Source organism: Taudactylus pleione, unplaced genomic scaffold (genome assembly GCF_031769625.1).
Source record: "Taudactylus pleione unplaced genomic scaffold, aTauple2 ptg001547l, whole genome shotgun sequence".
Taxonomy (NCBI): Eukaryota; Metazoa; Chordata; class Amphibia; order Anura; family Myobatrachidae; genus Taudactylus; species Taudactylus pleione.
Genome location: NW_028285944.1, coordinates 316118 through 328968, shown reverse-complemented (window position 1 = coordinate 328968; position 12851 = coordinate 316118). Strand labels below are relative to the sequence as shown.

At 45.5% G+C, this 12851-nt stretch overlaps 1 protein-coding gene across 2 annotated transcripts in view; it reads left to right on the top strand.

Moving 5' to 3' along the window:
• AMOTL1 (angiomotin like 1) overlaps positions 1–12851 on the top strand; it is a 157046-nt gene that overhangs the window by 89243 nt on the left and 54952 nt on the right. For both annotated transcript variants that reach the window (XM_088463994.1, XM_088463995.1), the window contains 2 exons: positions 8681–8830; positions 10398–11292. In XM_088463994.1, the coding sequence (XP_088320120.1) occupies positions 8681–8830; positions 10398–11292 (1045 nt within the window). The remainder of the gene's footprint in view (positions 1–8680; positions 8831–10397; positions 11293–12851) is intronic.

Genomic DNA, 12851 nt, shown 5'->3' with positions numbered 1-12851 from the left:
TAGAAGCCTATGGGCTTCTTTTCGGGACGCTCCCCCTGAAAGGGATCCAATCGGATCCATCCCATCTCCCCCCGCGGCCTTCTGCACATGCGCAGAGGGGCGCCAGATGGACTCCTGGGTGTTAACCACGGAAGTCCCTCTATCCAGGGGCATCTAAAAGGACAGCTCTTATTGGGAGAGCTGTCCTTTGCAATGTAAGTCGCATTTCTAGGTACGCACTGCGATAGTCAACCTCGGTATGCACCCGATGAGAGGCGGTATGTACCACATTGCGGATGCAATGCTTTATTTGGCCCTAATCATTGGCACCCTAGACAACCACCTAGGTCCGGCAAATGGTAATCAATCTCCGTCCACTTTTTGAAGGTTTGCAGAAAAAAAGCTGATGGTGGAAGCAGTGACAATGTCAGCTTAAACCTTCTGCGGCACTAGGAGCCCACCCTCCTACCAAATTTAAACTTTTTTTCCCAACCTCGTGTCTTATAATTATAGGAGCAAGGGGACATGGGAACTGTTAGTTTCATCATGTCGGTCACAGTTTGCCTAGAATGCGCTTTCCCATAGAAGTGCAACTGCAAGCTGCAAAGTGTATCCCATAGAACGTACAGGGAAAGAACCCGGTCTCCAGCACTTCTATGCGTGGCAACAATGTGATTGCTATTTCGAAAATTTATACCATTCAAGCAATCTAATCCTGTAATACGAAATCTAAATTTTGCAGGTGGGATAAGCACACTCATGTAACCTAATCTGTACTTAAGGTTAGGGCAGTGACTCAAGGCACACCATAGCATGAAGGGCGCATCCCTGCCTGAACAGAGACACTCACCATTGGCCGGCCCCGGAAAAGCCCGCCCACCCGCTGGCGGTATTGGGTAAATGCTCAGGAGGAGGGAGTGGGGGAGAGGAGGGGCGCAACAGTGCAGCACATGACGACGCTGGGCGCAGAGAAGCCTAGCGCCGCCCATGGGTTAGGGACCTATTACTACGGGGAAATGAGCTCCGTAAATGAGCGCCCGCAACACTTCCAAAACACACCTATAAGCCGGACCATCTCCCTGTGTCTGAATAGCCACCTCCCAGTCAACCGCACAGGAACGGCTAATACGCTCCTGCGTGCGTGCGTCTGCGACTCTGTACAAACGCAATCGTGAAGAATGCGCCGCGCGACTTAAACGCATGTGCAGTAAAAAATAATTAGCACAACTACGTCCAACATCGTAACAGTGCGCAGCTCCGGAACGGGCCCCTAGTCCTCTGCTTAAACATATCTTTACATCAGTTGGCGCTGACCTTAAGAAATGTCTGCGGATCATGAGAAAATATTTATCCAAGTTTATTTTTAGTATCCTGGGAGTTGCTGGAAGCGTTGAGCCAGCGCAGTGTAATGTCCTGGGCTCCCAGCTTTATACTTGGCGATGCGCGTTATCACGGCTCAGCAGAAGTGATACCTGCAGGAAAGGAGAGATGAATGGAACATGTTTATGTTTAGCCCGGTGAAATGTTAATGGCTCAGATTTCACTTTTGCCTGAGAAGTCCTGCAGTGCAGGAAGTGTCAGTGGAAATTGTTATCCCAACCAGAATACACAGTGATAATGTAGCACAGCAATGATTTAAGGCTGCTAGCCGGCCCGCTGGTCCGTTAGTGTTAATTGATTGGTACATCATGGAATTTAAATCTGTGTCCCTTGAGGTCATTTACTAAAAGGTGCACATATTCAGCTTTCCCTGTATTGGAAGGGTTTATTGTCATGTTGCTTTTCTATAACCGTTCACTGAAACTTTTCAATGTACTCTCTTCCCCACAATAATTGTACAGACTATTTGCATTGTTTTTCTATTGAATTGGACTTATCCCTTATAACAGTGGAAGCAATTATTTTATTGGCTGAATCTTAAAATTAACTGGTGGCTTCACTGAAGCATGGTGCCTACATGCCTCATGCCTCAATGATGTTCCTACTATCTAGTGGATTGGTTCTCAAACTTGGGGCCTGATTCAGAGCCGCTCGTAAGCGGCCGCTCGTTCGCTCCGAGCGATGTTCGCACAACTGCGCATGCGTATGGGTTGTAATACGCATGCGCGAACCAGTCATTGCGGTCGGAAATTGTGTGCTCGCAAAATAGCGAATGCCTGCTAATTTGAGTGACAGAATGAGGCGTTTGTGGGTGGTAACAGGGGAAGGTGCTTGAAAACGGGGAGTGGAGATCCGAACGCAGGCGTGCCAAACGGTTAAAACGGGCGTTTTAAGGGTGTGCATAATTAACAAAGCAGCGTCATCGACCACGTCACTTGGTTGTTTCTTAGCCTGAACTGTTCGCATGATTGCGGTAGGAAAATCCAACCACAAGCACTGCGAGCAGTTCAGACGCCTTTCGATGTACTCGATTAATCAAATAAATAGCGGAGATGACGTAGGATGCGAGCGGCCAGGGGGCGTTTTTACAAAATAGCGAGCGCACATTTCGTTCACTCGCTCAGACATAGAGGCGTCAACAGACCACAAAGAGCGAGCGCTCAATTTAAATAGCCGGCCCCTTTTTCTGAACGACCGTTCGCAAATAGTGTCCGGCTCTGAATCAGGCCCTTGGTCCCCAGGATCCCAAACAGGTCACCTAGCAGGTGCACAGGTGTATTCATTACTCAATGCGCAGGCCCCACTCCCTTAGCGCATGATGATAGTGTTCCCGCTAAAACAGCCTGCCATGTAACTGTCCCGCGGGTGGGGAAAATTGCGCTGACCAATCACCGCCGGGTGAGTAGACATCTATTCACCGTGAGGGGAGAGCTTGGGGGAGGCTCAGCACCTCCGGAAGTGCTGGGTACGCCCCCAAGTATGACGAATTGGGGGCATATCACAATGACGCCCCCTTTTTTGGGAGCGCGTGCGCCTGCGGCACGCGCATAGGATGCCCTGGCTGAGAGTCTGCACCCTGCCCGCATCCTAGCGGGAACGCTAAGATGTCATGACATCACGCAGATGGTGAGGGACGCAGCTATCACCGGGAAGTGCAGTACTGCCTGGAATGTCCTATGTACACTCTGGGCCACATTGTCGCTGCGATAGTGGCTGCAGGGTCGCAGCGACGGTGCTGCCCACAGAGCTCTGTGCTGTGGCACCACTCGCACACCCCCTAGTTACCGCCCTTTTCCCTGACACATTTTAAAAAATCCACAGGTGGAGCTAATTATTTCACTTGTGATTATGTGAGGAGGACTGGAAAACATGCTCTGTTGAAGGTCCCTAAAGCTGGGTACACACTATACGATATATCGTGTGATATAATATAATTCTGACGTGGATCGGAACGATATATCGTACACATCGTATAGTGAGCCTGATTCAGAGCCGCTCGTAAGCGGCTGCTCGTTCGCTCTGAGCGATGTTCGCACAACTGCGCATGCGTATGGGCCGTAATGCGCATGCGCAAACCAGTCATTGCGGTCGGAAATCGTGCGCTCGTAAAACAACGAGGGGCTGCTAATTTGATTGACAGAATGTACCGTTTGTGGGTGGTAACAGGGGAAGGTGCTTGAAAACGGGGGAGTGGAGATCTGAACGCAGGCGTGCCTAACGGCCAAAAGGGCATGTTGAGGTGGTGCTGTGGCTTTTTGTAGAGAGAGTCATCCGCAAATATGCATGCTTTTTTTTTTATTTTTCAAAATTTAATTTTTATTGAAAATCTGCAATATAACCAGATACAAACAATCTTAGAAATTATTCTTAATAATACTAAAGCTTCTGTGTAAATCATGGCAGACATTAATGAAAACTACAAATCCATAGCTACATTGCAGTTTAGAGAATGAAGGGAAACATCTGGTTGCTACGGGTTACAACATCTCTGTTACACAGTTTCCTACACTAGTGCTCATGCAGAAGCCCTTATAATGATTACTAGTGAAACTTATGAATGAGTTATAATTTTAACTTTTTAAAATAACAGCCTCAGATACCAAGTACAAGTGCAAATTATTATAGAAACACAGCATTTGTTGGCTGTGAAGAATATACAGGTACAGTAATACTAGAATACTAATCTGCCCATTCATGTGTGTGGGTTTTGTCTTAATTTGGCGGAGGAGGTGATTTATTCCATGGATAAACTATCACACAAAAAGACATGCCTTACCTTGTATACCCGGTATTAGTGTCTACACACCTGACTACAACACTGCAATTTATCAAAGTGCGAAAAGCTCCATGGGCATATGTGTGTGTATGCGTGTGTGTGCGTATATATATATATATATATATATATATATATATATATAGCCATTCTGTACGCCTGATCGATCATGAAAATATCTAATTAGCCAGTCATGCAGCTGCAATTCAATGCATAAATGCAGGCAGACATGGTCAAGAGGTTTAGTTGTTGTTCAGGTTATTGGTGTGAGGCTAACAGGTGTGTAATCATCAGAATCTTCTCTTTTTTAACTACATTTCCCATTATGTAAGCACCTGGAATATTGCTTTGACCCCTTCAAAATTTTCAACAGGAATTATAAATTGAAACCAGCGATTTAGGCATTGTGCAGTTTCTGGGTCTCACTGACCATAATGGCCCCCCGCTAGCCTTCAGTCTTTCTATTCCTCCCTTTGTTTCTTTTCTCTTTCACTAATGTATCGAAAGAATAGTTTGCCACCCTTTATCTTGAATTTTAAGCTAATATCACAGAACTGGCACCGTACAGTCTGGCAGACTTATACCACAAAGACCTTGGGATACAGACAATGAAAAAAAACCTGGAGTACTAAAAGCGTGGCGGGTACATGGGGAGGTTTAGCTGTAATTGGCCTTAATTATAGAAACAAACACAGTGACGGGCAGATATTTCAGTGGCACTGCGAACGTATTATAAGCATTCATTTATATAGCACCAGCATTCTCCGCAGACCTTTATAAATGGGAACCAGCACACTAATATAAGGAGACCGGGTATTAACAGACAGACAAAGTGGTAAGAATATAGGACAATAAAAGTTTGGTACAATATGGCGGAAGATCTGTTCTCCGTGCAGAGGGGAATCGGTATGAAAGGCCGACACCGCTGGAAATCCTGATTGTCCTCAGGTAAGTAATAACTAACCTAACCCCCCTAACCCTAACCCTCCTTAGGGGTGCCTAACCCTAATCCCCCCCCAAGTGCCTAACCCTAATCTCCCCTGTAAGTGCCTAACCCCACCCCTTCCCCGCTGCCTAAACCTAAGCCCCCCTAGGGGGTGCCTAACCCTAAGTCCTCCCCCGGGGGTGCCTAACGCTCCCTCCCCCTAGTCTAACCCTCCCGGGGGGGGGTGCCTAACCCTGTCCCCCCTGGGTGCGCTAAACCTAACCCTCTCCCCCGCGGCTGTCCGCTCACGGCGCCCGCCATCCCTTCGATCGGATGCCAGGCGCCTGTCTCCCGGCGTCGGGAAAATTACAGGCGACTAGATATAGACGCCTGTCATTTAACCCACGCCGGGATAAAGCAGTCGGGAAGCCGGCTGTCTGGATCACGTCAGTCGGTTTCCCGGTTGCATCCCGTGCAGGGGTGATAATGAAACCCAAAAGGGCTTATTCGTTTTCCAAGAGAAGTTGTATGGATAGAGAAGGGCAGAACGACCTAGGACCAAGCCATGGGGGTCTCCAGCCGAGAGAGGAAGCCGAGGGGAGATGGATCCAGGGAAACAGATGAGAGATTGGAAGTATATTTCTTTGGCAGTGTCCAGAGCAATGTAGGAGCTAAGGATATCCCTGGCCCCTGCAAAGAGTATTAACATAACCTATTTTGTGGCAGCTATCACCTTTAATAACTTCAAAGCTGACCTTGATTTGCTTTTCAAAATTTGCAGATGCGTCTCACACCAACTTCAATTTGTTAGAGTTGTAATTTATCATTCAGGCATATAGCGGAGATGTTCTTTGTCTGAATGTAATTGGGGTGATAAAGTGCATGTTGGTTTGATTGCTCTTATGTTCTTCTACGATAATAGATTCATCATCTTCCATCTAAACAGCACCATAACTCAGTAAAGAGTTCATTTTACACGACAGCAGATGACGTTTTGTGTGATGACAAAACCAGCAGCAGCTAAATGCCGGCCCGGACCCTGGCTGGAGGATCAGTCTGAATTTTTGAGACTTAACTATATAAAAAGAAAAGTCGTATATTTTGTATAGAAGAGCTTCCTCCCATCCTTAATTTCCAATCATATTTCAGAGATCTGTGTGCTTTGCCCATTTTAATACTTTATATAGGCGAGAGCTGCCTGAAGTAAAATATTATTATAGTAGGATTGAACAACCTCAGGGAATGCTGGGACATGTAGTACACTAATAACTGGTTAATTCCACATACCTTTGCGACTCCACTGGATCAATGACCCTAGTGGTAACTTTATGATGTAAAATGGTAGTATTTCTTGTTTAATGTCTGTTATCATTTGTTTAATGTCCAAATCATGCATTTGGAGCAGAATTTGGACACAGTGGTTAGTATTGCTGGCTCATAACACTGGGGTCATGGAGGTGATTTCAACTACGACCCTATTTGCGTTTCATGGTTTCTTCCAACACCCCAAAAACCTGCTCATTGGCTTCTGCGTAAATTAACCCTAGTGTGTGTGTCTGTGTGGTAGGGTATATAGATTGTAAGCTCCACTGGAGCGGGACTGATGTGAAAGATTAAGCAGTCTCTGTAAAACACTGCGGCCTCTGTGTATATACTGTAACTGTTAATAAATCATTGGCGTACCTTTTGTCCCACAGAAGTAGGTGTCTAACATTTTTTTGCACAGTTTCGCATCCCAGCATTCTCTTCGCAGAGATTCCATTGCAGGATGAAAAGCTGGAGCCTCCTGCAGACTGCGCTGATCAGCCGAACTGTATGCGTCTTTTATAAGCTTCGTTTCCAAATGGACGTATAGTGGTTTTAAATGAGAAAACAAAAAAAATCTCACGCGGCTGAGAGTCCAAACTCACTCACATCCAGATAGTAGCACGGGAATAGGCAACCGATCACCCAATGTGGGCACTTGGACTACAATTCTCAGCATGCCCTGAGGGGTGGGAGAGACTAGAAAAGCCACAAATGGTCACAGTAAACCCTCAGCGTTATTATACTCTGGACTCTTATAGTTGCCCTACTTTCATTTGTACTAAGAAAAGCCTGTGTACAATTCATTGAGTTTATATAACTTCTTCAACCCTGCTGGCACGACATGTAACTTATTAGAATCCATTTATCTTAGTGCTATAAACAAGATTTTAGCAAAATAGGACAAGAATAGAATAAGTTGCACATATATATTTCTCACATATCTCCAATAAAACAATACCCCACACATGTTGTCTTAAGCATACAATGTTATTCGCTCGAATGATGAACGATATACTGGTAGCGGATCGGCAGGTGTGTATGTGAACGGAACTGTTTACAGAAATATAGGTCGGACCTGCAGCACACCAACTCCAATATATCTTGCATATATATATCGGTACAACTGCATGTGTTCGGGGGACCGGCTGACCGCCCATACACTGGCTGCAGGGTCCACGGACGAAGACATCACAACTGTACAGACCCAGTTGTGATGTCATATCGAGCAGCCGATTGGTGAGTGTGTGTAGCTTACTAAACCGTCCGCTCGGTCAGTGCGACAGCTGGTCAGCTATTTCGCCTTTTAAGTCTGTAGACAGCATAATACAGGGATAGACTTTATCATTTTGTTATCAGGGTCCTACTGTGATGCTGTATGGGGCTAGAGATCCCTAAGTAGCTAATTATCACTTGGATGTCTCGCCCTAGCCACAGAAAATGTTTTGAGTACCCATGGGCATGTGGAGAACCACTGATCTAGCATATACTGTACCATGCACCAGGAAAAGTAATTTTTTTAGGTTATAATGCAATTATTACAATAATCTCATGACAAAATTAGGTCTTTTATATATATATATATATATATATATATATATATATATATATATACAAATGATATTTGGCACCCTATTAGAAGCAGCTTGATGGCAATTTATCCCTGGTTTGTGGTGTGTTTTTTTTCTAGACTGCTATTACAGATTTGTAATTTTACAGTGTGTTATGAACAGTCACACAGCACGCAATGTAGTGAGCTCTGTGACCTCGTAAATGCCCCTCTGAGCTCTTCACTTTGGCATTCTCCCCCTCCTCCTTCATCTACCATCACATGATGTGCTGTTGCCTGTGAACCTGTCTTGGTGTCTGGCAGCCATAGTTGTCTGCCGTCCAGAGAAATTTTGAGAAAAAGATTATGATTTGTAGGAAGGAAGGTTAAAAAAATATGCTTAAAATGTACTTAACTTGCTATTTAATAAAAAAAATAAAAATAAATAAATAGCCTTCCGTGTGGGATTTCTGTTTTACTGACCGCAAAGATTCTGGAGATCCAAGGTATCATCCCTCTAGTGCAGGGACTGTATTTTCTGTGAGCTCAGGAAACACAGGGTCAGGGGGTTGCTGAGCAGACTTCTCTTTTCCTAATCTGTTTCGCCACTTTTTTTTTTTTTCTGTGCCAATTTCTATTCCACCTTGCTGATTTCCTCCCCAAAAATGAGAGCGTGCAATATAGAAGCAGTATGAGGGGGACCTAAACCATGTAGCGTCATTGCATAGACAGTAGTTCAGGCATAACTAATACGTTGTCCTTGTTTTAGGTGTCCTGTCGGCCTACTACAGCCTGTGTGTCCCCGTACAGTGTGAGGATACAGGCTACCTGTACCAGGACTGCTCTCTGCACGCTGACAGCAATGACCCGTCTCCAGCATTAGCAGATCCGGGTAGTGCTTCCGGAGAACACGCCGGCGGTATGTACTGTATAAACTTTATCTGCTTTCCATTACAAATGTCTGGCTATATTGCATTGAAGAACTACGCTTTCAGGTACTGTATCTTCTAGAAAGGGGGTTTCCACCCAAAATGATAATTGAAATGGCTCATTAGCACAGAGACATAGGGCATGATTCAGAGCCGGACGCTCTGACCAGAGCGCTCGCTCTGAATCAGGGCCCTCCTACCTAAACTTGGAGCGGCCTCCTGGCCGCTCGCATAGCTGTGGGTGACCACCCACAGCATATGCGAGCGGCCAAAAAGATGGTCGGGATGGTCAAGACCATTGCGACCATCGGGCTTGCGACGAGACCCTGCGGTAGGATCTCGGTGACCGCAAGCCCTGGAGTGATTTTGGCTCTATCAGAGCCAAAACAACTCCCACTGACATCACTAGTCCGGCCCCACTAGTGATGTCAGTGGGGCCGGACCCAGACGGTAGGCGTTCCCATGGGAACGCCTCCGTCTGGCAGCCACGCCCCCGGCACGCCCACCAAAGGGGGCGTGCTGTCAATCAACATCGACAGCATGCCCCCTTTGGTGCGAGACCCGGAGCGACTGCTTCCCCGTCGCTAGCCGGGTCTCGCTCAGGCCCATAAGCCCTTATGAATCTGAATGTCATTTATAATAATAATAAATGCCATTTTGATGATACAGCAGCTCTTCTCATGCTGGTGTTTAGCTGCCCGCTTCAGACTCCTCCATCGTGAAGCTGTCTAGTTTTTTGGGGGAAGGTTCTCAGTATCTGCAATTCCCTCAGAGTTTTACTTTCTCAGTGTTAATGCTGCATTCCCTGCCATCTTGTACACCAGCACAATAACCCAAACTTTAATACGCACTTTCACCTGTACGTAATAAAAGCAGCCATGTTGTTGGTTGAACCAGTAGTCATGAGAGTGCAACCTATACGTTCACTAGGAATCGTTGCCTCATGAATATTTTGACCTGACGTGCTCAATGACATCACTGACTCTTAATGAGCTGATTGGCTGCACTCGTGAACATTTGCTCAGCTGAGAAAATGGCTGCCACCGCTGTGTGTAGAGAATTAGTGATGGCAACCCATTCCTGCATTATTTAGTAGTAAAAGCTATTTTCTACTTGGAATTCAATCACTGACTTCAGGTTGAAGACCCCTTGGGGGGTAAATATGCGTGCATAGCTTTATACAGTTCCCGACCCCTCAAGTGAGTATTCTATCAGTTTATGTCAGATTAGGCAAAGTTAGATACACCCCACTAAACGGTGCATCTAACCAACAGTTTAAGCTGCATAAAGAGTTCTACATGAAAAATAGACCCTATGCTTTAAGTGTGCCATGTTTTAGGGGAAAAACACATTAGATCCCTCTATTTATTGAACTGATGATGCTTATTTTTCCTTCATGGTTAGCTCTTGAATGAGTACTTTTTGAATTATACTTGTGTAATGTTGATATTATCCAGCTAGGCGTGTTCTTAGACTTGTATATTGTCTGTAAATTGCACATATTTGTCATCAGTCTTCTGTGGCAGTAATCCGTTTGTTGACTTTCTTATTTATCAGAAGAACAAAGGTCCATCTTCCTACCTCTGGATTATCTCAGGATATCGGAGGTGGAAATGCGAGGTTCTGAAGATGTTGCAACAGGAACCGTGCTCCAGCGATTGATCCAGGAGCAGCTGAGATATGGCAATCCCAAGGAGAACATGAACCTCCTGGCCATTCAGCAGCAGGCCACAGGGAGCGCGGGACCAACCACCAGTATCGCCGCAAATTCTCCTTCATTTACTGAAAACCTCACTCAAGAAGACCCACAAATGGTCAACCAGTCAGCCCGTCAAGAACCACAGGGGCAAGAACATCAGGTGGACAACATTGTGATGGAGAAAACTCTAAGGACCCCTCAGCCCCAGCAAAATAATGAGGAGCTACCAACCTACGAGGAAGCCAAGGCCCAGTGCCATTTCTTCAGGGCCCAGCCGGGACCAGGTTATTACGTTGCTGGTATTGTAGCAAATCACAAATCCAAAACCGAAGGCCGGCCGACTTTGAGCCGAGCCAACAGCGGACAGGCTCACCAAGATGAAGCACTTAAAGAACTCAAGCAAGGTCACGTTCGCTCTATGAGTGAGAGGATAATGTTATCACTTGAGAGGAACGGAGTTAAACAGCACTCCTCTACCTCAGGCAGCATTAAAGGACTAAAACACGGGGGCCCCTCTCCAGCTCCATCCTTGGGAAAAGAACTGGAACCAAGAGGGCCCCCACCAGACTATCCCCACAAGGTCAAACAGGGTCCAACTCCTGTGAATAAAATCCAGGAACAAGGACACTTTTACAACGAGCAGCAACATCTAATGGTGCATGAAATGATGAAACCTTATCCTGCCCCTCAGGCAACCAGGACTGAGGTATCTGTTCTCCGACACCAGCCTCCCCCGGAATATAACGTAACCAGGTAATGATGCTTTCCGTTGTATTGCTGCTAGATGTAGTGACTTAGGGCCAGTATTGTGTTCATGTGCACTGATGAAGCATACTTTGGGCAAAAATGACAGGTGTTTGCTGTACTCAACTGCAATATTGTGTTGTAGTCTCCTTAAAGGGATAGTCTACTTTTGGACAAACCCTAATCCACCTGTTATAACACGTACAGGTAGAAGGACTTGAGCATATGAGCTAGAATAGTTGTATAATGAATGTTTCATTCTATTTTACAGTTCCACATTACACTGAGGTTTGGGTTAAATTTATTTGGGCAAAGTAAGACCTTCAGTGGTGAAATCTTGGGTGCTCAAGATAATGATGCGGTAATTGTCGACGGTTGGGTTGACGTAAAGTGAATATGTCCCTTGTTCATTCCCTAGCTGTCACCGTTCATGGTTACATATTTTCTGAGATAACTTTGTGACTTTTCCCATAAGAGTGAGGAACGGGGCGGCCCCTTTCTCATGCTCTGTACTGCAGCCCTGCACTTAGAGAATGATATGAGAAGAATCGCAGGGAACTTGTTCATCCATCCAACTGAGATCAGCCAAGATCGTGGGAGTTCTACCTTTGGGATTATATAATTGGAGTTATTCTGAGAAAGTAATGGCTATCGTAGATATGCCTGAGCTAGGCTTCCTCCTGGGCTTCATGTATGTTGATGGGCATTAATTTCAGTTCATGCCCTGGCTCTTACTATTGGGTGTTAGTGAATTATATAATACTTAGTTCTGGCATGTCAATTATTGCATTATAAACATAAATTGCAACAATGGTCTTTACTTTGCATAAATGAACCAAACTGTTGTGATTGCATTAATATATACATAGGAAAAGCAGCAACTAGACTATTTTTATGCTGTGGCTCAAATGGTTTTTCGATTGGATGCCGAAAAACGTTTGTAAACTTCTGCATGTTAAAAAAATCAAAAACAAAGAACGCAATGTGTGTGTGCGGCTGTAGGGCAGTCCAGTGCTTGTTATCCCAAGGTTAGGTGGAAAACCGACTTGGAGTCCACCCTGATTATAGGATATAATCAGGGTGGGGTCCCCCCACCATGGTTCCAAGCCAGCCCCAGATCTTTTGGCATCAAGGTTAATTTCTATAGGGGCATGTGTGCGGAACCCCCACCTCCAAGGTAAAACCAGCTAGAACCAGGGCTGTTCTCCATATCCCAGGATAGTGGGTATGGAGTGAATAAATTGGTAAAAATAGATTTAAAACCATTTGTGTTTGGAGCAGTGGTTCCCAAACTTTTCGAAATCACGGAGCCCTAGAGTATAAGTAATCTTTTCACAGCACCCCTAAGCCAAAAATTTGTCATTGAGAAATTCAGAAACAAATGTAGTAAAGTGAAGTAAATTGTGCTGGCCTGTCATCCTTAGTCTCAGTTATGTGGTGCTGGACAGGTTTGCGCTTCTGCTTGTCCACATATTTACGTTACATGGTGCTGGACCAACAACCTGAGGCACCCCTGCAAGTGTCCCGAGGCACCCCAGGGTGCCTAGGCGCACAGTTTGGGAACCACT